Source organism: Pleurodeles waltl, chromosome 6 (genome assembly GCF_031143425.1).
Source record: "Pleurodeles waltl isolate 20211129_DDA chromosome 6, aPleWal1.hap1.20221129, whole genome shotgun sequence".
In the NCBI taxonomy this organism is placed as follows: Eukaryota; Metazoa; Chordata; class Amphibia; order Caudata; family Salamandridae; genus Pleurodeles; species Pleurodeles waltl.
This window is the reverse complement of record NC_090445.1, coordinates 645557972-645585293: the sequence shown is the minus strand read 5'-3', so window position 1 is coordinate 645585293 and position 27322 is coordinate 645557972. Positions and strand designations below refer to the sequence as shown.

The following is a 27322-nucleotide window of genomic DNA, read 5'->3' as shown; positions in this document are numbered from 1 at the left end:
CCAGTACCCTGAAGTAAGATCAAATGTACTCAGGAACTTGGCAGCACCCAGCCTGTCAACGAGCTCATCAGCTCGGGGGATGGGGTGAGCATCAGTCCGTGTGACTGAGTTGAGACCCCGGTAGTCCACACAGAACCGGAGTTCTGGCTTCGCACCTGGGGCAGTAGCCTTAGGGACCAACACAACTGGGCTGGCCCAGGGACTACTGGATTTCTCGATAACCCCTAGAGTCAACATCTTGGAGACCTCCTCCTTGATGCTGGCCTTCACCTTATCCGACAACCTGTAAATTTTGTTCTTCACAGGGAGACTGTCACCTGTGTCAATATCATGAACACAGAGGTGGGTCAGTCCAGGAGTAAGGGAGAACAGAGGGGAGAACTGCTCCAACAGCTCACAGCAGTGTCCTTTCTGGTTTAGAGTCAGGGAGTCAGAAAGAATGACCCGCTTACTGACCCATCACCTTCTTGGGCAGAGAGGAGGTCGGGGAGAGGTTCACTTTCCTCTTCCATTCCTTCATCTGTAACCAGAAGCATGTTGATCTCCGACCTCTCAAAATGAGCCTTTAGTCGGTTCACATGGAGCACCCTTAGGTGATTCCTAGGGGTTTGGAGGTCCACTAGGTAAGTGGCCTCCCCTTTCCGCTCCTTGATTTCAAATGGGCCTGACCAGCGGTCCTGAAGAGCTCTAGGCTCTACTGGCTCCATTACCCACACTTTGTCTCCAGGTTGAAACTCTACCAGGGTGGCCTTCTGGTCATACCAGTGTTTCATTACCTCTTGACTGGCCTCAAGGTTACTTTGGGCCTCTTTCCAGAAGCGGGTCATCTGGTTGCGGAGGGCCAACATGTAGCTGACCACGTCCTGAGGGGGTGCCTTTGGAGCTTTCTCCAATCCCTCCTTGACAATGCTTAAGGGTCCCCTGACAGGGTACCCATAGAGAGGCTCAAAGGGACTGAACCCTACCCCCCTCTGGGGGACCTCTCTGTAAGCAAAGAGAAGGCATGGTAAGAGGACGTCCCACTTACGTCTCATGGCTTCAGGGAGGCCACCAATCATGCCTTTCAGGGTCTTGTTGAATCTCTCCACAAGACCATTAGACTGGGGGTGATAGGGTGTGGTGAACTTGTAGGTTACACCACACGCATCCCACAGAGACTTCATGTATGCAGACATGAAGTTAGTTCCTCTGTCAGACACTATCTCCTTGGGGAATCCCACATGGGTAAATATCCCCATCAGAGTTCTGGTCACCACCGGTGCAGTTACGGTCCTCAGAGGGATTGCCTCTGGGTAACGGGTGGCATGGTCCACCAAAACCAGGATGAACCTGTTGCCTAAGGCAGTTTTGGGGTCCAAGGGACCAACAATGTCGATGCCCACCCTTTCAAATGGGGTGCCAACGACAGGAAGTGGAATCAGGGGGCTTTTAACCCTTTTTCCTGCTTTACCACTGGCCTGGCAGGTAGGACAAGATCAGCAGAATTTATCTGAGTGTGTCCTCATTTTGGGCCAATAAAAGTGGGTGACAAGCCTGTCAAAGGTCTTGCCTTGCCCCAAATGTCCTGCCAGGGGAATGTCGTGAGCCAGACCCAGTAGGAAGGTTCGGTAACACTGGGGGACCACCAGCGTACGTGCTGCCCCAAAGGCCGGAACCTTAAGCTCACTGTAGAGGAGATCATTCTCCCAATATAGGTGGTGATCGCCAGAGGTGTCACCTGCCGCCTGGTTTGAGGCTTGTTTCCTCAGACCTTCTAGAGTGGGACATTCTTTCTGCGCCTTGCAGAATTCCTCCCTGGTGGGTCCACCCTCAACTTGCCAGCCATCAAGCTCAGGTAAGTCACCTAGGGTGGCAATGTCTTCCCCAGTTGGCTCGGGAGCCTCCTCCTCAGGAGCCCCGTCAGCCACTGCGGGAACTTCTGGGGCCGGTTTCCCACGCCCCTGGTCCCTCCTCTTGGCAGCTCTCTGGGCCATCGTTCCAGGCTCCAGACGCCCTTGACTTCGCTCTCGGTCAGCCATGGACCGTGTGGTCATGCAGACCCACTCAGGTAACCCTAACATCTCCAGGTGAGACTTGAGCTCCACTTCTTTCCAAGCAGTATGCTCAAGATCATTGCCTAACAGACAATCTACAGGCATGGCAGGACTCACAGCTACTTTCAGAGTACCAGAGACCCCCCCCCCCCCCCACTCAAAGGGAACCAGAGCCACCGGTAGGTGACTCTCGCGATTGTCAGCGACTATGACCTGGTGGAATGTATTAGGTACTATCTGCTCTGTTGACACCAGCTGACTCTTGATAGTAGTCATACTGGCTCCTGTGTCACGCAGAGCCTCCACCTTCTGCCCATCAATGGTGACCCACTGCCGGTACTTGGAAGTATTTTTGGGCATGTGGACCTTGGGCACCATTTCTCCTTCTCCCAGGGACACTAGGGAAATCTCTACCTGTTCCCCAAAGCTATCTGGGTCCATCTCCCCCCCGAGCGCTACACTAGTCAACCCAGGTGCCTGTCCGGTAGTGGACGGTGCCCTCTTGGGGCACTGGGGATCGCCTTTATAGTGACCATACTGGTAACACTCCATGCATTTGGGGTTAGATTTCCCTGACCTGTCATATGTCCCTGGCTTTTTCCCAAATTTGGAAAAGGAAGGGTTGCCACCCCCTCCCTGGGAATTCTTTTGGGGGCCTTTGAAGAGTTCCTTATCTGCAAGTTTATCTCCCCCCTCTTTCTTCTGTTGGGAACCCTGACCACCTTTGTGGGAGTCCCCCCCCAGGTACCTTCTTGGACACTCTGGTGCTAACCCAGAGGTCCGCCTCCTCAGCAAGCTTCCTGGGATCAGTCAGCTTGCTATCCACTAAGTGCTGGCGCAACTCTGTATAAGTAGTATTAAGCATATGCTCTCTTAGAATCAAGTCATATAAACCTTTATAATCAGCTACTTTGTTGCCCTGCACCCATCCATTCAGTGTCTTACTGGAGAAGTCAAAGAAATCTACCCATGTTTGTGTGGTTTGTTTGGTGCTGTCCCTGAACCTCTGACGGTATCCCTCAGGGGTCAGCCCAAACTTGGCAAGTAAAGTGGCTTTCTGAAGTGGGTATGTGTTTTGATCAGGTTGATCCAATGTGAGGAGTGTATCCCTCACCAATGGCGGTACATAACCATCACATAGCTACCCCCCATTGCCCTTCAGGAACCTCATGAGCCCTTAGTGCAACTTCATAAGCAGCTAACCATTTATCTATGTCATCTCCCACCACAAAACTGGGCACCACATTTTTGGGTATACGAACCTTCTTTTCTCCAGCAGATCCTGTCAGTATGCTGCCACCATTATTGCTGGATTCAGACTGTCTTGCCTTGATCTCCAGCTCCTTGAGACTCAGTTCATGAGCCAACAATAGTTTCTCTTTCAGCCAAAGCTCTCTCAGCCTCCACCTGTTTGGTTTCTCTTTCGGCTTCAATTTGTTTGGCTGCTCTTTCAGCCTCAGCTTGCTTGGCTTCTCTTTCTGCCCTTCTCTCCTCCTGTTGAGCCTCAATTTTCAGTTTTGCCATTTGCAATTGGAACTCCCTTTCTTCTCTCCTTTCCTCTGCGGTCAGGCTTTGCACAGAGACACTGCTCCCTGGTCTGGAAGGGGGCACAATTGCAGTGGTAACACCATCCACAGATAGTGAAAATTCCTCTGAGGGGCCATTTTCTGGCTCCTCTTCCTCATCATCCTCTAAATGGGCTTCTGCCCAGGCCTTCAGCGCCACTTGAAAGTCCTCCTTTCTGGAGGCCACTTGGGTGGGTACCCTCAATGCCCTGCAGAATCCTCTTAGTTGTTTGACCGTATATGTATCCAACTGGACTAGGTCAAAGTCCCCTGTCTGAGACCCAGTCAGAGACATGTTGAGTAAGGATTTAGTTTTTGAAAATTGTCAGGAGAAAAAACGGATTTGCAAAAAGAGATAAAAACCAAGTTGACCTTCAACTGTGGGTAGGTAGTGAAATACTTAGCTACTGTATGTAACTGCACAAATACAAGTCCTATCCTCACCGCTGATCACCAATGTTAGAAATGGGGTTTTTGGTTGGCAGTCAGGTTACCCTCTGTCCAAGCAAAAGCCCTCACTCTAGTCAGGGTAAGTCACACACAATCCAAGATTATCATGTGCCCACCCTCTGGTAGCTTGGCACGAGCAGTCAGGCTTAACTTAGAAGGCAATGTGTAAAGTATTTGTGCAATAAATCATACAATACCACCATATAGCACCACAAAAATACACCACACAGTGTTTAGAAAAATATATCATATTTATCTGGATAATTGTAGGTCAAAAAAGAATAAAGTTTGCAATGGGAAATTGTAGGGATATCACTGAAAAGTGATATACAGTGTCTTAAGTCTTTAGAATATAAACAAAGTCTCTTTCAAGCACAAGTACCTGGTTTGGAGTGGAAAAATCTCCTCAGAGGGCCACAAAAGAAGAGGTGCGTGGAAAAAGGGTGTGTGCGTCGATTTCTCCCCAGCACACACGGACTTGCGTCGTTATTTTCCACGCGGGGAAGTCGTGCGTCGTTTTCCGGCACTCGGACAGTCTCTTTTCGTGGATCGCGGGGATTACCAGATGTCCCGGGTCTGTGCGTGGATTTTCCTGCTTGTTTTCCGGCTGTGCATCGTTCTGCGGGGCTGCGCGTCGAAATTACGATCTCACGGCAGGCGTCGCGTCGATTTCTCCTCTAGAGGTCGGGCGGCGTTGTCCTTGCGAAGCCGTGCGTCGGATTTTCGGTCGTCCCAAGAGCGTTGCGTCGATCAGCGTCGGTGTGCAGCGTTTTTCTCGCTGTGGAACAAGCTGTGCGTCGATATTTTCGGCGCACGGAGCGTCCAAGTGAAAGAGAGAAGTCTTTTTGGTCCTGAGACTTCAGGGAACAGGAGGCAAGCTCTATCCAAGCCCTTGGAGAGCACTTTCACAGCCAGACAAGAGTTCAGCAAGGCAGCAGGCCAACAGCAAGGCAGCAGTCCTTTGTAGAAAGCAGACAGGTGAGTCCTTTGAGCAGCCAGGCAGTTCTTCTTGGCAGGATGTAGTTTCTGGTTCAGGTTTCTTCTCCAGCAAGTGTCTGATGAGGTAGGGCAGAGGCCCTGTTTTATACCCAAATGTGCCTTTGAAGTGGGGGAGACTTCAAAGAGTGGCTAAGAAGTGCACCAGGTCCCCTTTCAGTTCAATCCTGTCTGCCAGGGTCCCAGTAGGGGGTGTGGCAGTCCTTTGTGTGATAGCAGGCCCTCCACCCTCCCAGCCCAGGAAGACCCATTCAAAATGCAGATGTATGCAATTGAGGCTGAGTACCCTGTGTTTGGGGTGTGTCTGAGTGAATACACAAGGAGCTGTCAACCAAGCCCAGCCAGACGTGGATTGTAAGGCACAGAAGGATTTAAGTGCAAAGAAATGCTCACTTTCTAAAAGTGGCATTTCTAGAATAGTAATATCAAATCCGACTTCACCAGTCAGCAGGATTTTGTATTACCATTCTGGCCATTCTAAATATGACCTTCCTGCTCCTTTCAGATCAGCAGCTGCCACTTCAACAGTGTATGAGGGCAGCCCCAATGTTAGCCTATGAAGGGAGCAGGCCTCACAGTAGTGTAAAAACGAATTTAGGAGTTTTACACTACCAGGACATATATCTACACAGGTACATGTCCTGCCTTTTACCTACACGGCACCCTGCTCTAGGGGTTACCTAGGGCACACATTAAGGGTGACTTATATGTAGAAAAAGGGGAGTTCTAGGCTTGGCAAGTACTTTAAAAAGCCAAGTCGAGGTGGCAGTGAAACTGCACACACAGGCCTTGCAATGGCAGGCCTGAGACAAGGAAAAGGGGCTACTTAAGTGGGTGGCACAACCAGTGCTGCTGGCCCACTAGCAGCATTTAATTTACCAGCCCTATGCACATAAAGTGCACCTTACTAGGGACTTATAAGTAAATTAATAGTCCAATCAGGTATGATTCAAGGTTACCATGTTTTAAGGGAGAGAGCATATGCACTTTAGCACTGGTTAGCAGTGGTAAAGTGTGCAGAGTCTAAAAACTAGCAAAAACAGTGTCCAAAAAGTGGAGGGAGGCAGGCAAAAAGTTAGGGGTGACTACCCTAAGGCTGTCAGGTCTAACAGTAAGCAATCTGCATCTAGATAGTCTCTACCAGATAAGGCATAACCAAATATAAGTAACTTGTTCTTTTGAAGCAACTGCATGCAGTATTACACCTTGTGTGTGATTTAAGTAAAGTACTTACTCTTCCCAAAGATTAAGTACTGACTGTACATTTCAATCTTAACATGTATGTGCTTATTTGTGGAGTTCTGAATCTGTAACCCCTCACCAACCTTGGAGTAAGGCTTGGACTGCTCGACTTTGCTACTCTGAGGGTCAAATGCTAAAGGGATGGTGCTCATTTTTGGGTCCTTTATTAAGATTTCACCCTAGGACACCAGTGGTAAACTGCTCCGCTTTGCACAATCTCAGCCTAGTAACCCCTGAGGCCCCCTAAGAAGTCCCCAAATGCCTAGTACCATTGCGAAATTGTTACCTATTGGTATAATTCTGTGACGCAAACTCCTCTCTGTGTGTCATCTCATTGGTTACAGGTTTGACTTAATAGCCAACTTTGTAATGTTACGTCTTTCAAAAGGGCTTTCCAATCTACACCAGCCCACACATAATATTAGGTAGAATTGTTGTTGCATCAAGTTCTAAGGGAAGCTGATAATGCTGCAGATATCTCTGGCTGTGTTGAGGCCTGTTTGGCCAAAATAGCAGGGTTCCTGCCTGAGGGGACACATCTGAAGGGCTAGAGTTAGTTATTTGAAAAATACTGTACTGACAGCAAGCCAATCACTGAAGCCAGGTCAGCTGCTGAGTCAGGTTGCAACAGGAATAGCAAGCACTTTGTTGCCACACGTCTCTTCTTTCCTGCTGCGAGCCTGAAGTGCTGCCTACGCTTTGGGTGCACAAGTGACCGAAACTCATTTTCCAAGAACTGTAACTCAAACTGCAAAAAATTTAAAAACGCCGAGGGCTATAAAGGGAAATCCTTCAGTGGCATCCCTTTTGAACCTGAGAAGGTTTTCAAGGAACACTAAAACGAAGCAAACATGCGTTCTTAGATTAGTTTTAGCCATTAAAAAGCCATTGCTGTTTACACGCTTTTCAGCTCACATAAATATTGTTTTAAGAAATCGATGTATTGCCTCATCCGCTTAATTAGTCTGTGTTTAAGAACTGTTTATTTCCTCGAGAACACTCGTGAGATTTTATGCTTTTCTCTTTTTGCAGCGTACTGTCACAGTGCACACATGCCGTTGCAGCCCTCCTGTACCCTTTTAAATGGGAGCATACATTCATCCCAGTTCTCCCAAGGAAGTTAATAGATACTGTCTGTTGCCCAACACCATTTATGGTTGGTGTTCAAACACAGTGGAAAGATCAGGTTTTGGATATGCCTATGGAAGAGGTATGGACCTAGTTTTTTAAGGTTTTTTTTGCATATATTTCTCTTCAGAAATGTTACTCCTTGAACTGTGTTGAATTGCTGCATCTTTGCACAGCCTCGTGCCATGTAATTTACTGGTCATCGCATTCTAGACATGTAGGCGGTATCGTGTGACATCTGTAATGGCTCATGTAATAAAAAATATAATTAGAAGACATTATATATTCAGATTTCCGTTACAAAATTAAGCTTGAAAATTACTGCTGTGTACACTATGTAGTGAATGTGAGGAACGTTTAAGACTGTACCCATTTATAGAGAGTTCCCTTCCATTTTTTCATGATGGAATTCTTTCTTACATTCATTATAACCGTACCCCACACTTGACTTTGCACTATTATCTTACTCCAGCGCTGTTACTCTTGTATCCTGTAGTGCTTCCTTCTCAGCGTCATAGTGCCTGAGATGCACTGGTTAACCCTCATCCTCAAATCTATGAATACAAAGCCTTGTGGTGACTGGTAACAAGCACTCATTTTTATCTCACATATGTGTCTATGCTCTTCGTCCTCTTGCATGCACACATGTGCTACTTTCCTTTTTTTCAACCAGTTGGCGTGGCCTGTAACCTCCTTTTCTCATGCTCCGTGTTTTCTGTACATCATTTGATTTGTATCCTATTTTCTCATTTTTCGGCTTGGGCAGCCTGCTTACCGATACACAAAGTTTTAATAATGTGCTAGTGGTCATAATCAATTTGCATTTCCCCCCACATGCCTTAATTGCGCATTGATCATCTGTTGCATGTCTACGAGCAACCACCCAGGCAAGAAATCCGAAGAAGTGCCAAAGGGAGACACCTTACAATAGAGTTCTTTCAAATAATTTTTAACAAGAGTAAAGAGGTGAAGTATTAGGTGCCAAGGAGAACAGCAAGCACCTCTTTAATCAGTAAAGAAGTGAGGTGACTTATCCATGAGCATTCTAATGTGTATCCCTCACTATGTAATGGCAACACATGCTTGTAACCCCTGGGAAGGTGGAAGCGCCGAGTCACACGACACAACTTCTTGGTCTGGTAAAAAAAAAAATTGCATGTGAGAATAATTTCACTTCTTAAATAGCACCAATATGTAAAATGTTATTGTGTAAATGGGGTGCGCAACTTTTTGCACTCGAGGGTATGTATAATTAACAAACAAGAATTGTCTTTTCTGAGGATCTACGAGTTAAATAATAATTTAGTATAATAAGCACAGTCAGACTGATATGGTATTTGGGAACACAAATGTGCCTCTTGTACTTTGTCTGTGGTTCATCTGGCTTTGTGCATCTTCCTAAATCCCTGCCATATCCTCTCCAATGCAGATTATCAGAGAACCATGCTATGAAGGCCACAATGCCAACATCAACCAATTAATAATACATCCCTCAGTCAGTCAAGCTGGAGGAAAGGCTATATCCCTCAGATACAATGTTAGTGTGTCTGGTTGTTTGGAGGTGTGGCTCCCCCTTTAAGTGATTTTGACATCCTGTTAAAGCAGGAACTTCTAGCTAGCACCATCATTTGCCAGATCTGTAACTATTCACATTACCACTCAATCAGCTACAGAGATCAAGCTTCCCAGGACCATTAAGAGCTACCCCACAACGCCTCCACCTGGGGATCAGTCAATCGGCATGAGGACAGAAACAAGGCAAACAGTAGTACCAAACTCTCAAAACAGCTGCTGTCGCTTTCTTGCTCTCGACTCCGTATGGACGTAAGAAACTGCTAGAAATGGAGGAATGTGCTACAGCTACCCTCCTGCATTCGCAAAGGAAACAATAAATGGGCAGCCTGTTTGTTGCACCTTATCCTGTGTTAACTGTATCTGAGTTTCTTAACACACTCATGTAACCCTTCAGCGATAGATTTTAGAAAGTCCTGACAGTCGAAGCCCACGTTTCTGTCGTTTCTGTGAGATGCATAGCTTTTACGTTTCAAAGACAAATGGCAACCCTCCTCATAAAAATTCCACGTACTTTTTCCAGATAGAGAGCGGTCGGCACTGGTGGAAAATATTCCACGTGTATTTGGAAAAGAAATCCTGATTGTATGACATGATAGGTGAAATAAATGTAATCTGCTATCTTGTGGTTGACACTGTGGATCTAGGAAAGGAAGAAAGCAACATGTAAGGCTGGTGCACATTGGAATTTTCTTCTGGTGCCACGTTTTGGCATATTACTGATATGCAGCTGTTTGGATTTTAGCTCTGGATTTTGAAAGCTGTAAACCAAACCTACTGCTAATAATTATTTTGTTTTTTTTTAAACACCCTCTTTCACCATTTGGTTCCATGGCACTAATTTACAAGGTAGTTCTCTATATAGGCGATTTTCGTTTTTTATATATACAGGGAGTGCAGAATTATTAGGCAAGTTGTATTTTTGAGGATTAATTTTATTATTGAACAACAACCATGTTCTCAATGAACCCAAAAAACTCATTAATATCAAAGCTGAATATTTTTGGAAGTAGTTTTTAGTTTGTTTTTAGTTTTAGCTATGTTAGGGGGATATCTGTGTGTGCAGGTGACTATTACTGTGCATAATTATTAGGCAACTTAACAAAAAACAAATATATACCCATTTCAATTATTTATTATTACCAGTGAAACCAATATAACATCTCAACATTCACAAATATACATTTCTGACATTCAAAAACAAAACAAAAACAAATCAGTGACCAATATAGCCACCTTTCTTTGCAAGGACACTCAAAAGCCTGCCATCCATGGATTCTGTCAGTGTTTTGATCTGTTCACCATCAACATTGCGTGCAGCAGCAACCACAGCCTCCCAGACACTGTTCAGAGAGGTGTACTGTTTTCCCTCCTTGTAAATCTCACATTTGATGATGGACCACAGGTTCTCAATGGGGTTCAGATCAGGTGAACAAGGAGGCCATGTCATTAGATCTCCTTCTTTTATACCCTTTCTTGCCAGCCACGCTGTGGAGTACTTGGACGCGTGTGATGGAGCATTGTCCTGCATGAAAATCATGTTTTTCTTGAAGGATGCAGGCTTCTTCCTGTACCACTGCTTGAAGAAGGTGTCTTCCAGGAACTGGCAGTAGGACTGGGAGTTGAGCTTGACTCCATCCTCAACCCGAAAAGGCCCCACAAGCTCATCTTTGATGATACCAGCCCAAACCAGTACTCCACCTCCACCTTGCTGGCGTCTGAGTCGGACTGGAGCTCTCTGCCCTTTACCAATCCAGCCACGGGCCCATCCATCTGGCCCATCAAGACTCACTCTCATTTCATCAGTCCATAAAACCTTATAAAAATCAGTCTTGAGATATTTCTTGGCCCAGTCTTGACGTTTCAGCTTGTGTGTCTTGTTCAGTGGTGGTCGTCTTTCAGCCTTTATTACCTTGGCCATGTCTCTGAGTATTGCACACCTTGTGCTTTTGGGCACTCCAGTGATGTTGCAGCTCTGAAATATGGCCAAACTGGTGGCAAGTGGCATCGTGGCAGCTGCACGCTTGACTTTTCTCAGTTCATGGGCAGTTATTTTGCGCCTTGGTTTTTCCACACGCTTCTTGCGACCCTGTTGACTATTTTGAATGAAACGCTTGATTGTTCGATGATCACGCTTCAGAAACTTTGCAATTTTAAGAGTGCTGCATCCCTCTGCAAGATATCTCACTATTTTTGACTTTTCTGAGCCTGTCAAGTCCTTCTTTTGACCCATTTTGCCAAAGGAAAGGAAGTTGCCTAATAATTATGCACACCTGATATAGGGTGTTGATGTCATTAGACCACACCCCTTCTCATTACAGAGATGCACATCACCTAATATGCTTAATTGGTAGTAGGCTTTCGAGCCTATACAGCTTGGAGTAAGACAACATGCATAAAGAGGATGATGTGGTCAAAATACTCATTTGCCTAATAATTCTGCACTCCCTGTACTTGGTTTTTATGTGACAACCATGTCCACGGCAACAATAGAAGGTGGAAGAAATAGAGATGATGCTGATTTCCAGGGCTCTTTTTGGGAAAGGCAGGGTTCTCGGTGGCTCCTTAGCAAAAAAAAGACACACTACTGTACTCTGTTCTGTACTTCAGAGGCTTCAACGAATTGCTGAAAAACGTATTCTAAAACTTTACCCCTTTCTTTTTGACCGTACGAATGGAGTAGTCTGTTATCTTTAAAGATGCCTGCTTGCACATTCAAACAAGATTGTTCACTAGACGCCCAAGGTTTCTAGGGCATGTACAAGTGTGAAACTGAGAAAGACTAGTGTGTCTGTTTTTCACAAAACAGTCTTCCAGGTTAATGAACAGGCATTTTCCTAATGTTTATCAGACCACTCATAGATCCCATATTTAATATGTTTGTCTAATAGATGTGTTTTGCTGTCAGATGAAAGCAAATGCCATCGAAGTGTCTTGTTACATTGTTATGATCAGACACGATGGCTTCCTAGTTATTTTGCCTAAATCCTGATAACTACCACCTAGTCTTTCCAAGAATCACTTTGATTCCTATGTCAAAAGTCCATAAAACACCTGGGAGTTTTCTTACAATCCAAGCAGTAAAATCTTGACACGTTACTTTCGCTAACTCATGTGCCATCAAGTGGGATTTCTTAGAGGTAATCAAAGTGGCAGCTTGGGAAGGAAACAGGATACGTGTTTCAACAGCGGAATCTACAGAATCTACCTTTTGAATTAACAAATGGTAGTGAGTACTTTAAAAATGTCCCCATAATATGTTTGGGACACGTGGCTGCACTGCTACGATAACTGAAGAATTCTACCCAACAGGAGGAGGTCCAGGCACCAGACTGAGCATGCCGTTTTTTACTTCTTGAAGGACTTGGTGACTAAAATCAGGAGAAGAAATTGGACCCTTCTTCCCTAATGTAATAGGCACACTTTGAATCGCCTATATACAATGCTTCATACCCTTGATGAGGTCACTCTAGCATATGGGTAGTACACTGCACCATGATGAGTGCTTGGTTTGGAGAGTGTCAAATTGCTGTGTGGTCTGTGTATGAAGCGTTTTGGTGTTGTGGGAGTGACCTGAATGGTGGTCTTTTATTTAAAGTTTTGTTTTTGTTTTTCTTGCTTATGGCGTACAACAATGCACACACAGTAAGCACATAAGGATGTATGCGTTCCCATAACAAAAATCTCCACCCACCCCTCCTGCCCCTTTTTGTGCATGCCATATATTGTGAATGCTGAGAGTCTCTTTTCCATTATAATCTGCCTTGCAACCTCCTCCTGCCCAAGGGAGAGGAGCACTACATATGGACATGCATAACAGGTGAATCGCTTATACTGTTGGTTAGTCTGTGATAGGCTCTCCATTTCCCCCAAATATTATCATTTGTTTTTGTTTTGGGCAAGGCGCCTCTCATATACCACTCTATCTGCCTCTGTACATCTGTTTCTTCCCTCCTGCCAAATCCCCGCTATTGTTGTGTGTTCTGTTCCCCATATCCTGGACACATCCCTTTCACTACTACAAAGACCAGCACACAGAACAGTTGTTTCTTAGGAATATTTGTGTCGTTGAGGATGCCCAGGAAAACAAGATGGAGTGTCCTGGGGATTGCTACTTCCATCACGGCTTCCAGATCATTAATGATTCCCGTCAATATTTGTTCACCCCAGTCGTAAAGATTGTGTTGAAATCTGTCATACAAGATGGGGTGTCCTGGGGATTGCTACTTCCATCACGGCTTCCAGATCATTAATGATTCCCCCCAATATTTGTTCACCCCAGCCCCAAAGCTTGTGTTGAAATGTCATTTTCAGGCCTGCACTTAAGATATGTAGGGTTTTCCGCTCTCCCCATTTTGAATATTCGTGGCCTGTTGTAGTATGTCCTGTGGAGGATATTGAATTGAATCAGTTTCAGTCTTGCCTTGATAGTGATTTCCCTCAGGTGCATTAGGGTTGCTTCCGAATCAATATTCTCCATGGTCCCCACGTCAGCCTCCCACCTACTTGGAGACTCTTGAGGTTGTAATGGGGCATCACTAATTATGGTGCAGTATTGCTTGGTTGCCATCTTTTGAGCGGGCTGTATTCTAAGAGATCCATCTCCAGGACACCTGCCCTCTTATGGGCATGTACCAATTGCAAATATTTGAACCTCCAGGGACGTGATAGAGCATATCCCTGATATAATAACTCACATGTCTTAAACTCTCCTCCGTCTAGTATATCGCCTAGTGCTTCTGTCTCAGTGTGTTACACATATATATAGTGAATGTTGGTAACTGCTTCCACCTCTTCCCTTTCCATCCTATATGGCAGTTTGTTTTCTGGATTGTGACCCCATTCATTATTACCTGTGCAACTCTATGGTATGCTCTCATATCTAGGAGCACAAGGCCCCCGGTATAAACCGAGCTGGACTACGTATGCCATCCCAGAGCAGCTTTTGGAGCATTCTATTTTGTTAAAGTACTTGGGGAGGGTGATCATTTTAAAAAAGACAGTCCTGCCCATTATTGTCAGGGGGAATTTGGGCCATCTCTCCCAATCCTTACAAAAGATTCCCAGTACACAGTTGAGGTTCAGTTTCAAGAATGATTCCACAGATACAAGAAGAACAGTCACCCAAGCCCTCGTCAGCAGCAAACTCGACTACGTAAACACCCTCTACGCAGGAGCCCCGGCCAAACACCTCAAACGACTGCAACGCATACAAAACGCCTCTCGCACGCCTGATCCTTGATGCCCACCACCACAGCCACTTCACTCCCCTTCTGAGAGACCTACACTGGCTCCCTGTGAACAAAAGGATAACCTTCAAGCTCCTCACCCACGCACACAAGGCGCTGCACAACACTGGTCCAGCCTACCTCAACAGATGACTCACCTTCTACACCCGGTCCCACCAACTCTGCTCAGTCGACCTCGCCACCGTCCCCCGCATCTGAAGAGCGACTACCGGAGGCAAATCCTTCTCCCACCTCGCTGCCAAGACCTGGAACACCCTTCCCTTGCCCCTACAACAGACCGAAGACCTGCTGACTTTCAGGAAGCGGCTCAAAACCTGGCTATTTGAGCAGTAGCAGCACTCTCCCCCCCATCAGCGCCTTGAGACCCTCACGGGTGGTAGTGCGCTATACAAATACATACACAGATACCCTTCAAACAGTTCTGACCTTCCCAGTTTCCCATCTGATAAACAACAGACTTCTCCCAATTGATGCGATAGCCTGAACAAGTTTTGAAATTATAAAACACCACCAGCACCTCTGAAGGCAACAGATCCTGGTCTGTAAGATACACTAGAGCACCAGCAGCGTATAATGATATCTTTTCTGGGTTATCACCAGTGCTTAATTTGTGCTTGTTGTTTCTGGCGCTGAGCACCAGCACTGATTTTCGAGGGCCAGCACTTATTTTTCTGCCTCAAGTGTTTACTTTGAGCAAAAGACACATATGGGAAAGATAGAAGAAGAAAAAAACGAAAAAGCATCACAAAGGTGAAAAGCAGAAAGTTGCAAGAGTGAGCTGAAGGGGAAAGGAGTGGCGTTAAACGGATTGTAGAGGCCCAAGATGGCTTCAGGACTACACTGCCTCAGCATTTTGTGTTCGCACATTTAATTGCAGAAGCTGAGTGTTTAAGAGGAGGGCTTTGGGCAGCGGCCAATTTTTATTGACAAATTAAGCACTGATTATCACTCCCAGGAAGACCAATATGTCGGCTCTTCAGGTCACCCAGCATACCAGTGGCTCTAGGCATAGCACGTACAGGAGGGGTGACAGTGGCCACCCCTACCTCGTACCCTTTCCCAAGACAAATGTCTCTGAGATCTCTCCTTTGACCCTCACCACTGCCGTGGGCGCCTTGTAGAGGAGGGCCACCTATCCATTGCACAGAAGTTGGATCCGAATCCGAGCCATTTCAGTGTTCCGGGCAGGTATCACCAGTCTATGGAAGTTATCTGCTGGACCTAAGTCTATCTAGTTGCAGCTGTCTAAGGTTTAGTTGTGCCACCTGTCTCGGCATAAAACCCTTTTGGCCAGCATGGGCCACTGAAGATATCACCCAGGCCATTTTGATTACAAGGATCTTGGCTAGAATCTTGCTCTGTGTTTAACTGAGACATGGGCTTGTATGAAGAGCACAGGTTACCTGAGTTTCCTTGTTTGGGGATAACTACAAGTGCATAATTAATGTCCGGTGGCAGGTCTCACCTGTCCATGGTTGTGCAGAACAGGGTCAGCAACTGTGGACTAAGGATTGAGGCCTGCTTTTTATACAGCTCTACTGGAAGACAGTTGGCTCATGGCATCTTTCCTGATTGCATAATCGTCAGCACTTCCTCAGTTTCATCTACTGAGAAGTCAGCCTCTAGAACATGTGTCTGCCGCAACCAAGACAGGGATTGGCACCTCTCACAGGAACGCCTCTATTTTTTACTCTGCGCTTTCCCTCCGGGTTGTGCAGAGTGTTCAATAGTATTGTGCAAACATCTGGGCCATCTCTCTATCATTGTGGGTCACTTCCCCGATCTCCATCAACACCTCAGCCCCCCAGCATGCTTCTTCCTCCTTCCTCCTTCCTGCCCAGACCCGGAAGGAGACAGCCTACTTTGTCACCTGCATCATAAAAAAATTTCTGTACCCTAAGGCAGTGTTGGCGGGATGCGTGTAGTGTGTGGTAGGGATATTGTTCCCTGGTCATCCACAGTTGTAGGTATGTTGCTGAGTTGCCTGTTCTCCCCCAAGTCTTTTCCAGCTGGAGGAGACATACCTCCAGCTGTTGCGTCTGTTCTACCCTATGCCTCATTTCAATAGCTATTTAGCTTTGTCCCGGAATACAGTCTTGTCCTGTATGTCTACCAGAGTGTAATTGAGGAGGACACTGACCCCCTGTTCTCCTCAAAATACATCCGAGAGTCGACTCCGCAATGTCTGCTTCGTTTAGGGGTCAGGTGTCTGGCTTCCATGTAGGAATCCCATCTCTCTGTAGGGCGCCCATCTTGATAAGAGGCGAGTGATCCGATATCCCTCAAGCTATATATCTTGTGTCTCTATACCTGTTAATCTTTATTGTGTACGGTTCCAAAAAAAAAAAATATATACAATTATTAGAAGAAGAAAATACAAGAACAGGGCATTAGCATCGAAGGCGCACAGTCCGTGATCTTATGCAGGGTGTTAAACCTATTACAACAGATAGAAGCTACAAAGAGAAAACACACAGCAAATAAATCAATGCTAAAACCATATGGGAATTACCGCACAGTGGAATCAGTACTACAAGTATAGCAGAGTTCCCTAAAGTGCAAGTGTGCTAAGTATGACAACAGCACCAGCACTAGAAATGTACGCACTTTCCATGCTCGTGCAAATTGTTAAAGTCATTGTATAAATAAAGTACCGCAGATGACAGGTACGAGACAATGTCATCAACATTTTAAACATGTAAGGAATACTGTGCAAATTAATCACTTCTAGGGATGGGATAATTCCCTGAAATGCTGGTGTACAAGATATGGCATTAGCAGTAACCGTGATGCACATCATGGTGTGCACCATCCATGCCCATATACAAATCGTTACAAATATTGTTCAGTGAAAAGCAGTAAATGACGGGTGCAAGGTGATATAATCAACATCTAAAGAGTATGGGAAGTACTGTACAAAATAATTGCTACTGGTGATGGGATTGCTCCCTAAGGTACTGGTGTAGGAGATGTAGTACTTGCAGCAGCAAAGATTGGCAATGTGAGATTTAAATAGTCCTTAAAGTCACAGCCCAGCTTTCACTCACAACAGTTCTGCGCTGGCTCTATCGCACTAGAATCCATTATTGTTGCTCTATTTAAAAAGAGATTATGAGGCTAAAGCTAAAAAGGCCTCTCTGTCAGCAGTTGCTCACAGTGCCCCTCGGTGTGTGACTCAACAAGGCATTAATAAAAAAACAAGCATTTGCAATGCAACGGGTCTCGCGTTTGCTCATGTTAGAGCTGATCGCGTTGTAAACTCCTAACCCGAGTTTTTATCTATCGGCAAAAGTGCTTTTATGTAGGTAACCCGATAAAAGTGAAATTAACTCTGTAAAGCGCTCGACTTCTGCTAAGCGAAATCGCGCTAGGAAAGTAGAGAAAAAGTAGTCCACGATCCGACAGAAAACAGTGAGCCTTACATTTTTCTGTACTTGGTCGCTGCGCTCGAGGAGGGCTAACCACCGGAAAAGGCATGACGTGTACATGCTTTCCACTAATGAAAGCAAGCAGATTTTACTAGGCAAGCCCACGAACCGATGAAACACACTGACGTGACGTCGACAGGGCTCCGAGCCATTTTCTAATAACTAAAGTGTCTCGCTGCGATACGCAGGCGCGAGCGCATGCAACGCAGGCTCGACCCTAAAAAGACACAAATATTTTACTTAGATTGTGCAACAGTCCGGCTAGTGTGCCCCAGAGTTGACAGCTGAAGCCCCCACCATCCCCCAGGTGGTTAAACCTCTTTAACGCAGTGATTACAAATTTTGTCAACAAAATATTCGAGGTTGAGTAGCAGGATTTAAAGACCCAATGATGGCTTGCTGGCATATGTGGACACCCAACTTGTTCCACTCTCCCCTTAACTTTAATCTGTGCTCCTTCAATAGCGCTAGGCAGAGATACACAACATGTTCAACGGATTCCTCACAGCGGCCACTGTCCCTACAGATAAATCCAGCCGAGAACTGTCACCATCTGGGTTGATGTTTAAAAAATCCTCAATCGTCTTACCTAAGAGCAATGAATCTAACCTTCAAATGAATAGAATAAGTACCTCTTCATATACCTTTTTGACTAGGTTATTTAGCATGGTGCTGTCCTTGCCCAGTTGTATCTCCCGCCCATAGGTCAATGAGGGATCGATCTTAGCTCTCATGACTTCCAGCAGAGGGGAGAGGCTCGCCCCCCAAAGTGATTTGGATAGTTTTGATTGGATCACCTGAAGGGTCAGAGTTTTCACTTCAACCTATTTCCGCTGTTTCACAAAACTTCTCTTGGCATCAATATACACCCCTAGGTACTTATACGTTTGGTCTGACTTGATTTTACTGCTGTTATAGTAGCAACCGCCTCTTGGATATTTTTGCCTGCCAAAGGTGACGACCTTTGTTTTCTTCTAGTTCACCTCTAGGTTATTGGTAGCTGTATATGCATACTGTCGGTTAACTAGTCGCTGAAGACCTACCTTTGTGAGGCTGAACATTACCAAGTTGTCGGCATGGAGAAGGTCACTAATCCACAAACCTCCAATCTTAGGGGGGTGACAGTTGGTTGTGTCAAGGTGAGGTGATAAATCCACAATAAACAGATTAAAAAGCAGGGGCACTAGCACACATCCCTGCTTCACACCCCGGGATGTGAACATTTTCCTAGAGAGTGAAACACCGTCTCCCAGCTTGACGCTGATCCAGGTATCAGTGGGCAATTGAATTATAGCCTCCAAGAGATTAGAGGGGATGCCCCATTTTTGTAGTTTGGCCCACAGACCTCCCCTTGCGACCCAGTTGAACACTGCTTTGAAATCCACAAAGCAGCAGTATAACATAGAACGTGCTGTTATTGCCTTATCCATAAGAGTTGAAAATGCCATTAAGTTGGTTAGCCTGCCTGACTTGGCTGTTAACCCGGTCTGATGCATTGGAAGTAACCCCTTCTCCTCAGCCCACAGCCACAGGTCCTGTAGGACCAAGCTGGCATGATATTTGGCTTCATTCTCGAGTAACGCTATTAACCTATAATTGCTCTGATCAGATCTTGAGCCTCCCTTATAAATCAAGTGGATTATGGCACCACGTCGAGATTTGGGAATTCTTGAGCATCCTAGGCAGTAATCAAAAAGTTTAACAAGCCAGCCTGCCCAGAAGGGTTGCATCCTGTTTTAACAATGGCTGGGACAGACCATTTGGCCCTGGAGCCCCATCTGTACTTGCTTTGAATATGATATGATCTAATCAGCACGAGCAGAGCAGTACAGCCATGGCTGGAGGATGCAAATGTTCTGACTCTTTGGCTAGGAGATTGCATGGTGCTGCAGTAACGATTATCGCGCCCATATCCAGAGGGCTAACTTCCACTTTGGTAGCAGAAAAAGTGACCTGTACGTAAAGATGCCCATTGTTCATCCGTAACATGCACACCGCCTAGCCCCCTGTTTATTCACTAGCACCCAAATGTTTCTGGAGTCTGAATCTTTACATGCACAGATGAGTTTTGTCCAAAAATGATCTGAGCGCTTGTGACGTTCCTCAAAGGTTGCCTCCCTATGGTATTTCTGTGCCAGCTTGAATTCATTGAGTTCATCCTTTGATCCCGGGTTCTTTTGAGCTTTCCTCATGGCCTTATTGCGGGCTTTCTCTAAATCCTTGATCACAACTGAAGTAATAGTTTGCTTGAAAAAGTCATGCCCACAGGTTAGCTGATGGAATTTTGTCAACAGTCGGGTAACAAGAAGAGCCCACACCAAAATCGGGGACTCGTTGACCGCTCCAGCTGTGTCTTGATGCTCCGCACAATCTACTATTATAATGTCAATAGTGGAGCCACTCCATTTGAGGCACCTAAGATTTGTGTCTCTCACCCCTTGTCCTCAGGCTTCAGAACAAACATGTAGTCCAAATGCGACAGGGTACCAAGAGCCCCCAACAGAAATGAGTACTGTCTGTCTCACGGATGTAGTGACTTTGAGGCATCTGTGAGACCCATCATATGGGAAAAAGCACTTTAGCACTGAGGGTACTCTTAGGCGCTTCATGGGAGGCAAATGTGTCCAGGTTCTAGTCCATGACCTTGTTGAAATCCCCTCCTGCAATGTGGAGGTCGCTATCTGATTCTGTCAGAATAGAGCCCGGTTTGTCTGGTACCCCCTTTTGTCAATTCGAGGACGGAGGTTTTTATGTTAATAATGAGGATATTCCACCTATTCCACATTCCCCTTCTTGCTGCATAGCAACCCTCAGGATGCAACCCATTGTCTCTTCACTGGAAGCAGGGGAGTGTTGTCTTAGCTAGAACTGCTACTACCCAGCAGCACCTTTTGAATCCCACATGGGCCAAGACAGTATACTTGCCCCTTTGCAGACACCTGCAGTTGTTCTGCACCAAATGCGTCTCCTGCATTAGACCTAATTCCGGGGAGATTCTTCGAATGTACAACCCCTCTTTGAATTTTACAGCCCAGCGCGTTGACATTCCATAAGATGACTGTAGGGCATATGCGTTATGGTGTGTTATGGTGTCACTAACTTTACTCTTTGCACCTGGGCAGCCGTCTGCTTCCCTTGTTGTGGTGGGCTTCCTTGTGTGTGCAGTGTGCTGTGCCCTTTTATAAACAGCCTGAACTAGCCACCCCAACTGGTCCCCCACCCTACTTTTCCCTGACATGGGTTCTGGACTTCCCACTTCCCCAACTTAAGAAAGGTCTGTTGCCCACAACGCTCCCTTTGTCAAGAAAATCTCACACATCTAGAATCAAGTACTCCTTCCCTCCTTTGACAATCACTCAAATAGCAGTGCCTTGCCAGCAGTGCCTTGCCCTGAAAGATCACGCTCAGCTTGGCCGACTAAAATAACATGTATTTGACATATTTTGCATGCCGCTTCTGCTTCACCTAGTTGTGCGTTTCCCTCTGCTGCTGCTCCAGTCTCGTATAGTACATGAATGTCCCAAATGCTGCTGCTTCCGGAGCCCCTGCCTCTCAGGCACACCAGGATGCCCAAATCTGCTTCCCAGCTTAATGTAGGTGGGGTAGGGGTGGGGAGGAATGTCTCTGGGGAGCAAGAGGCCTCACCTCACCCGTCTGCCCCTATAGGGTCCTCTACAGGTGATCCTCATCTCATGCCCTAGCTTTCTACCCAGCCGAGGCCCTGAGTGCAGCGGCCGACCGAGGCCGGGAAGAAAGGAGCGGAACACGAACACCCACCTCCACGTTGTCACCCCGCCACAGGCATTTTACAACCAGGGTTGAGCTCTTCCATTGGTGGCCTCCGAGCCTCCTAGCCTCTTTGCTTGTGACCGCTCCGCTTTGGTCTCCTGGGTCTGTCTCTCCGATCCCAAGCTCCGCAGCCACTCTCGCCACAGTCCAATTCAGGCAGGATGGCTGGTGCTGGAGCGCTACGATATCGTGGCCGTCATCTTGCGCTGCCAAACCCCAACCCCCAGTGTGATGTTTTATCCTAAATTATGTTGCAGTGCCTAGCTGTCATATAAAAAAGAGCAACGAAAGATAGAACAAAGGTACATTTAAATTAACTGATTGTTGTGAATCATTGAGGGGATTGCTGTGCAATGTATTCAGAAGAAAATGTTCGTTAGGGACTACCCATGAGCGACAGAGGAATGACTGCCAGTAGTGCGCTGGTTACAGGCAGCCAGAGTAAAAGCTCTCAGTGATTCCTCCGAGTGGCAGAGGAGCAACAACGGGCATGCCCAGAATACAGGCAGCCTTCAGAAATGCTCTAAAGAGCAGATGCATAATGGGGACAACAGTGGGTGTATTGGCGGTCCAGGTATGGCTGATTATCGTGGCACCTCTCCTCCACCTTCCCCCGTGCCCCACCACATACAGCCAGTGGCAAAACAGACACCTCTGTGCCACGGTCCGTACTGTCTCATTGCCACTGGAAGGAGGCAGGTGCTAGGCAGGAGCGATTCATTTTTAGCATCCTGGTTTACAGTAACCTAAACTATGAAAGTGAAACATGCCAGGTCGCCAAACGTCTGGCTTCCTTTACTTTCATGAAAAGCTGTGCCCTTTTACGCTCCTCAATTATTTAGGGACATCCTCGTCCTAATGTAATTACAAAAGCCAAAACAACATTCACCATGCAATTGCAGGCATCACTGTTATGTGTCCAAAAATGGTGCAAAGCGCTAATGGAGCAGTCCCAATTGGTCAAATGTAGTTCTGGCTCCCAGGTGCAAGACCAGCAAGGCTTTAAAGGTTAGGTTAGGAAAAAAAGACAGAACACAGAGTGCAACACTGACAACCCAATTTAGCCAAAGAATGATGATATACAGGCGCCATATTTATTCTGTTTGCAAAGCAACATAATTTGCCTTTCCTTGCATAATTGTCAATCCTGCTACATAAATTGGTGATCCCCTGTCACATAATTCCAATAGCCCTATGTTGTAAATAAAATGGAATCCATTCTCAAAAGAACTTTGTGTTTCTTTTATTTAAAAAAAACACCAATCATAAGGGCTCACCGAAAACGTCCGATAGGCACAGCCTCTTCACGCAACTGACACTTAGATTCTTCCTACAAAACAATTCTACATTCTATCAACTTTTACAACATCTCTTTTTTTTAATCAAACAAAGCAAACAAAAAAAATATATATATATTATTACTACATAACATAAGCACAAATACATTACAAATTCAGAATACTTATTTGCAGCTTGTCTTTTCCTTCTAGTTCTCAAGTTTACATCAGTTACATCAGCTAACTCATTCTCTGCAACTCTCTGTACCATTTCTAAAATTTCAATTTCATTGACACAACCCCTACTATCATCACGCCAACTACTGTTTCCATTAATTCTGCAATTGGATTTTCCCTCAATTCCATCATTAGTTAAATCTCCAAAATCATAATAATCTCTAGTTTCCAAATAAACTTCATCTTTGTTTCCTACATTTCTCAAAAGACTCTCTTAATGTGGTTTTAACAAAATCACAGTATTTTTACTCCACAAACACATCAATCATAAGGTCTCACTGACAATGTCGGATCAGCACAGACTTCTTCGCCCAACTGACACTTAGATTCTTCCTACAAAACAATTCTACATTCTACATTCTATCAACTATTACAACACCCTACTTATGCCCCTCTTATCAAATGTACATGTTTGCAGGAGATACTTGGTTATTACCAGAACTGTGTAAGAACTTCCGACCTACAAGTTGCAAAATGGCCGCTATAAAAATTCTGGAATCCTCCGGGTTATGCATTTAGCTTTTGAACACATGACTTGTATGTTACATGCAGTACTATTCTATGCCAACATTAGTTCTCCAAAACTTTTGTGATATTTCAGTGGTGTGACCAGTTTGTTTTCAGATCTCTGTAGTAGGTGCTTTCACCCAGTGCTTAATTTGTAAATATAAATGTGCCGGTACCCAAAGCCCTCCTCTTAAACATGCGGCTGCTGTAATTAAATGTGGGAACATGAAATACTGAGGCGGCGTGATTCTGAAGCCACCTCAGGCCTCTTCAATCCATTTAAAGCCACTCCCTGCCCCTTCCGCTCACTCTAGTAGCTTTCTACATTCTCCCTTTGTGACGCGTTTTTCGTTTTTCCTTTCCTTCGTCTTTCCCATATGTGTCTCATGCTCGCAGCAAATGCTTGAGGCAGAAGAATAAGCGTCGGCCCTCAAAAATAAGTGCCAGTGCTCAGCACCGGAAACAACAAGCACAATTAAGCACTGCTTAACCACCTGACCTACATTATATGCCGAACTATCCTGCCTATAATTTACAGATTTGAAACTTATAGTGGTTGATTCGAATTTTACTTTGAGCAAAAGTACCAAACACATGAACAGATCCTTCTAGTGGAATGACACTAGGAAAACACGCAGGTTTACAATTTGTTCTCAATAATCTGTTGAAAGTCAGACAAGAATACAGGTATTGGAAAAACTATATAAGAAATGTAACAAAGGTGTGTTTTCTTCAAAAATGGGCTTTTAAACCATATTATAAGCAGCCCAAGAGTTTTTTTTATAGGATTTGTTCTGTGCATTGCCTGGTATAGACAGTTGGGACAGTATGTGAGCAATGTGCGTCACCTCTTTCCTGAGCTGCCTAGAGTGAAGAAGATTTAAAATATGGGTGAGGGGTTAGAGAAGCAATAGTGACCAATGATCTCCATATCTTAGTGTGAATGTGATTACCGAAATTATCCTGCAGCAGTGATGGTTAGGCATAGTGTTCTTGTAGCTGTGGTGGGGAGGGATTGTTGCTTTGGTGGTAGCATGGCCTTTGAAATTAATTGATGAAAACTCTCACTGATCACATTGTATGAGACCATCTTTTGTAGCTTCGCCACTCCCCAAAGAGAGACATCAAATTCAGGAAACCTGTCAAAATGTGGCTCCCTTCTCAATTTCTTTCTTGCCTTTGGATTGTGATTAGTGTTGAGAACCCTTTAGCACAAATTGATCTCTGTAACTATGACATACATGAAATTGCACAGCAGCTAAAAAGAGAACAGACGTGCATGGGACGCACATTGATTTAGCCAAGATTCAAATGAAACTGAAATACAATTTGTTGGGCAGTATGTGGAATAGGTGGTTAGCTATGACTCTAAAGACTGCAGGCCACACACTATATACCCTCACCGCATACTGTGGATTTCTATGGGAATATGCATGCCACTTCAAACAAGAAAGAGACATTGCTATTCAGTTGTTTAAACAGATGAGAATCTCCGAAGCAAGGCTAATTGTTACCTATGCCATGGTTCATTTTGTGCTTTTTCTTGTTGTTGGAGTTTTAGATACCCAAAACTAACGAGAGTGAGGGCAGGCTAAAGTAGCACTAGTGTGTGCTCCTTTATTGTATGTTAAAGTTGTCCACAATAGTATGGGGCTCACACATATGACTGATTGCTGTGCTAATGTATTTGTTAAAAGCCCTCGTGCAATTAAGCCTTTTTAGGATGCAAAGGAATTAAAAGGGCCGTAATGCAGTTTTGCATTTAGAGGATCTTGCTACCTGTTTATAGTGTTGCCTACTTGTTACTACTGGTGCATTACAACTGTGACATACAGTATTAGGGGTGTCTCACTTTCCTTGTACCTTGCCATTCTTTGGACCTGGTCTGTGAGCTGGGATTTGTGTGTCCCTGGGTTGAAAGAGAAACCGAGCACTAGTGTAACGTACCCTTCTCTCCATCATTCCATTAAGCCATTGTGAGCAGACATGCCTTTTTCCTACTAGGCTTCATCCATGGCCTGCAGAACTAACTAATATGCAACTATCAACACACCGAGGCTTTGTGATGCACCTCAGTGTTGGTTTGAGGCGCAAAGCTAATGAGAATAGTGTGACTTTAGCATAATCCCCCATTCTGCAATATCAACACTGATTCCCTAGATCAAATGTAAAGCCACATCAGGTGACTACCTTTGCGAAGCCTATATTTGAAGCAAGGAATAACTTTTTATATCATTATGAATTACTGACGGGAGTTAGAGCAGATTAAATTACGTTTGCATACAAACTCAAATTGTAAATCCTGCCTTCTTGAGATATGTTAAAGATGAAGGAGTAGCCATGTGAGAAACGTCTGCACACAAATGGCCAGGAGAGTGTAGGAACATTATTTTCGCTGTGAAGCAATAAATAGTCGTGTGCATAGTTGGAAATCACATACAGAGACTGGTACTAGAGTCTCAATAATGACTGCTGCATGCAGCAAAATGTGAGTCAATATGCACCTTTTTATCTTTATTGCCAGAAAAGTCTTTGGAAAGTCAAACATCCCTAATTTTGATAGCTCCAGCACTGTGCTCCCTTGTACAGTGAATTGTTGCATTTCTTCGGCACATGAAGCGTTTGGTTCTTGATGGCTTTTGCTGGTGTGCTCAGGCCGATGCCAGAAGAAGCGTAAGCCAGTCCTCACAGGTGATACTTTTGCAGCAGTGGTGGGTGGGTGTGGTGGTGGTAGGTCTGTAGTGCAAGTTGAGTATGTTGAAATGGACAATGGCATTGCTTTTTCCAGGTCATAGTTGGTGGCTTGTTGACTGTGATGTTGGTGATTGAGGAGAAAAGTGGGTCCAATAGGCATGCAACAGTGTGGGAGGGTGTGTTAATGCACAAGGTGAGGCAGAGATTTGCAGTGGTTTTCTAGAAGAGCTGTAGCACTTGAGTTGGTACCATCATCTAGCTAAATGTTAAGGTCTGCAAGGAGGATGAAGGTGCTGGTGTTGATGATGAGGGCTGGGATCAAGTCTGTAATGTTGCTGGCAAAATTGGTGCAGGGTCCCTGTGGTCTGTATACGAGCGTTCCAACCTGGGAGAACTTATCTGTGATGCATATCTAGAACTTGAGGTGTACCTGGTGGCGGTGTCTCTGTAGGTGGTGCAGCTCATGGTGACTTTGAATATAATGCTGATTCTGCCTCCCGGCTTGTACCAACCATCTTGCCTGCGGTCTTGTAGTTGGCATAAATATCTCTAGTGATGTCTGATGGGGAGGTTGGATTTAGCCATATTTCCATGAGGGAGAGCAAGTCTGGAGCATCGTTGTGCAGTAGGTCCATATATCGATGGCATATTTGGTGAATGACCGGGTGCTGGGGCATGCATGCAGGTGTAGCATGTTGTGTGGGTGGTGGTTGGTCTGTGTGAGCAAGTGGCTGGTTTGTGTGAGTGTGAATGAGTAGGAAGCGGGATGCTATTGGTTCAGGAGTGATGAATGTAGGATGTGGGAGAGTGCATGAAAACTTGCTGGAGGCACATGTGAACACTCCCCAGTGTAGCAGCAGTGCGGTGAGCAGCAGCCAAGGTTGAGAGTGTAGTGGAGATCAGCAGGGTAGCAGTGGTTAGGGGTAGGAACAGTGTTCTTGGCACTGGGTGCAGGCAGGCTGCCTTTGGTGCTCATCAGCACACCAGTAGGCTACCCTTTGCACTCATCCACTTGCTTCCACACTGTGGCTATCATTAAGTAGGTCCTTGAAGGGGGGAGGAGCACATTAGGCAGTGACCACTGTGCAGAAGGATGATGAGAAATTAAGTTCTCTTGATTGGCTTCTTCTTTTAAAGATGGTTTTGGTGGGAAAC

The 27322-nt window shown here is 45.4% G+C and overlaps 1 protein-coding gene across 2 annotated transcripts in view; it reads left to right on the top strand.

Moving 5' to 3' along the window:
• DENND2D (DENN domain containing 2D) overlaps window positions 1-27322 on the top strand; it is a 528923-nt gene that overhangs the window by 357775 nt on the left and 143826 nt on the right. For both annotated transcript variants that reach the window (XM_069238997.1, XM_069238996.1), the window contains one exon: window positions 7319-7496. In XM_069238997.1, coding sequence (XP_069095098.1) covers window positions 7319-7496 — 178 coding nt within the window. The remainder of the gene's footprint in view (window positions 1-7318; window positions 7497-27322) is intronic.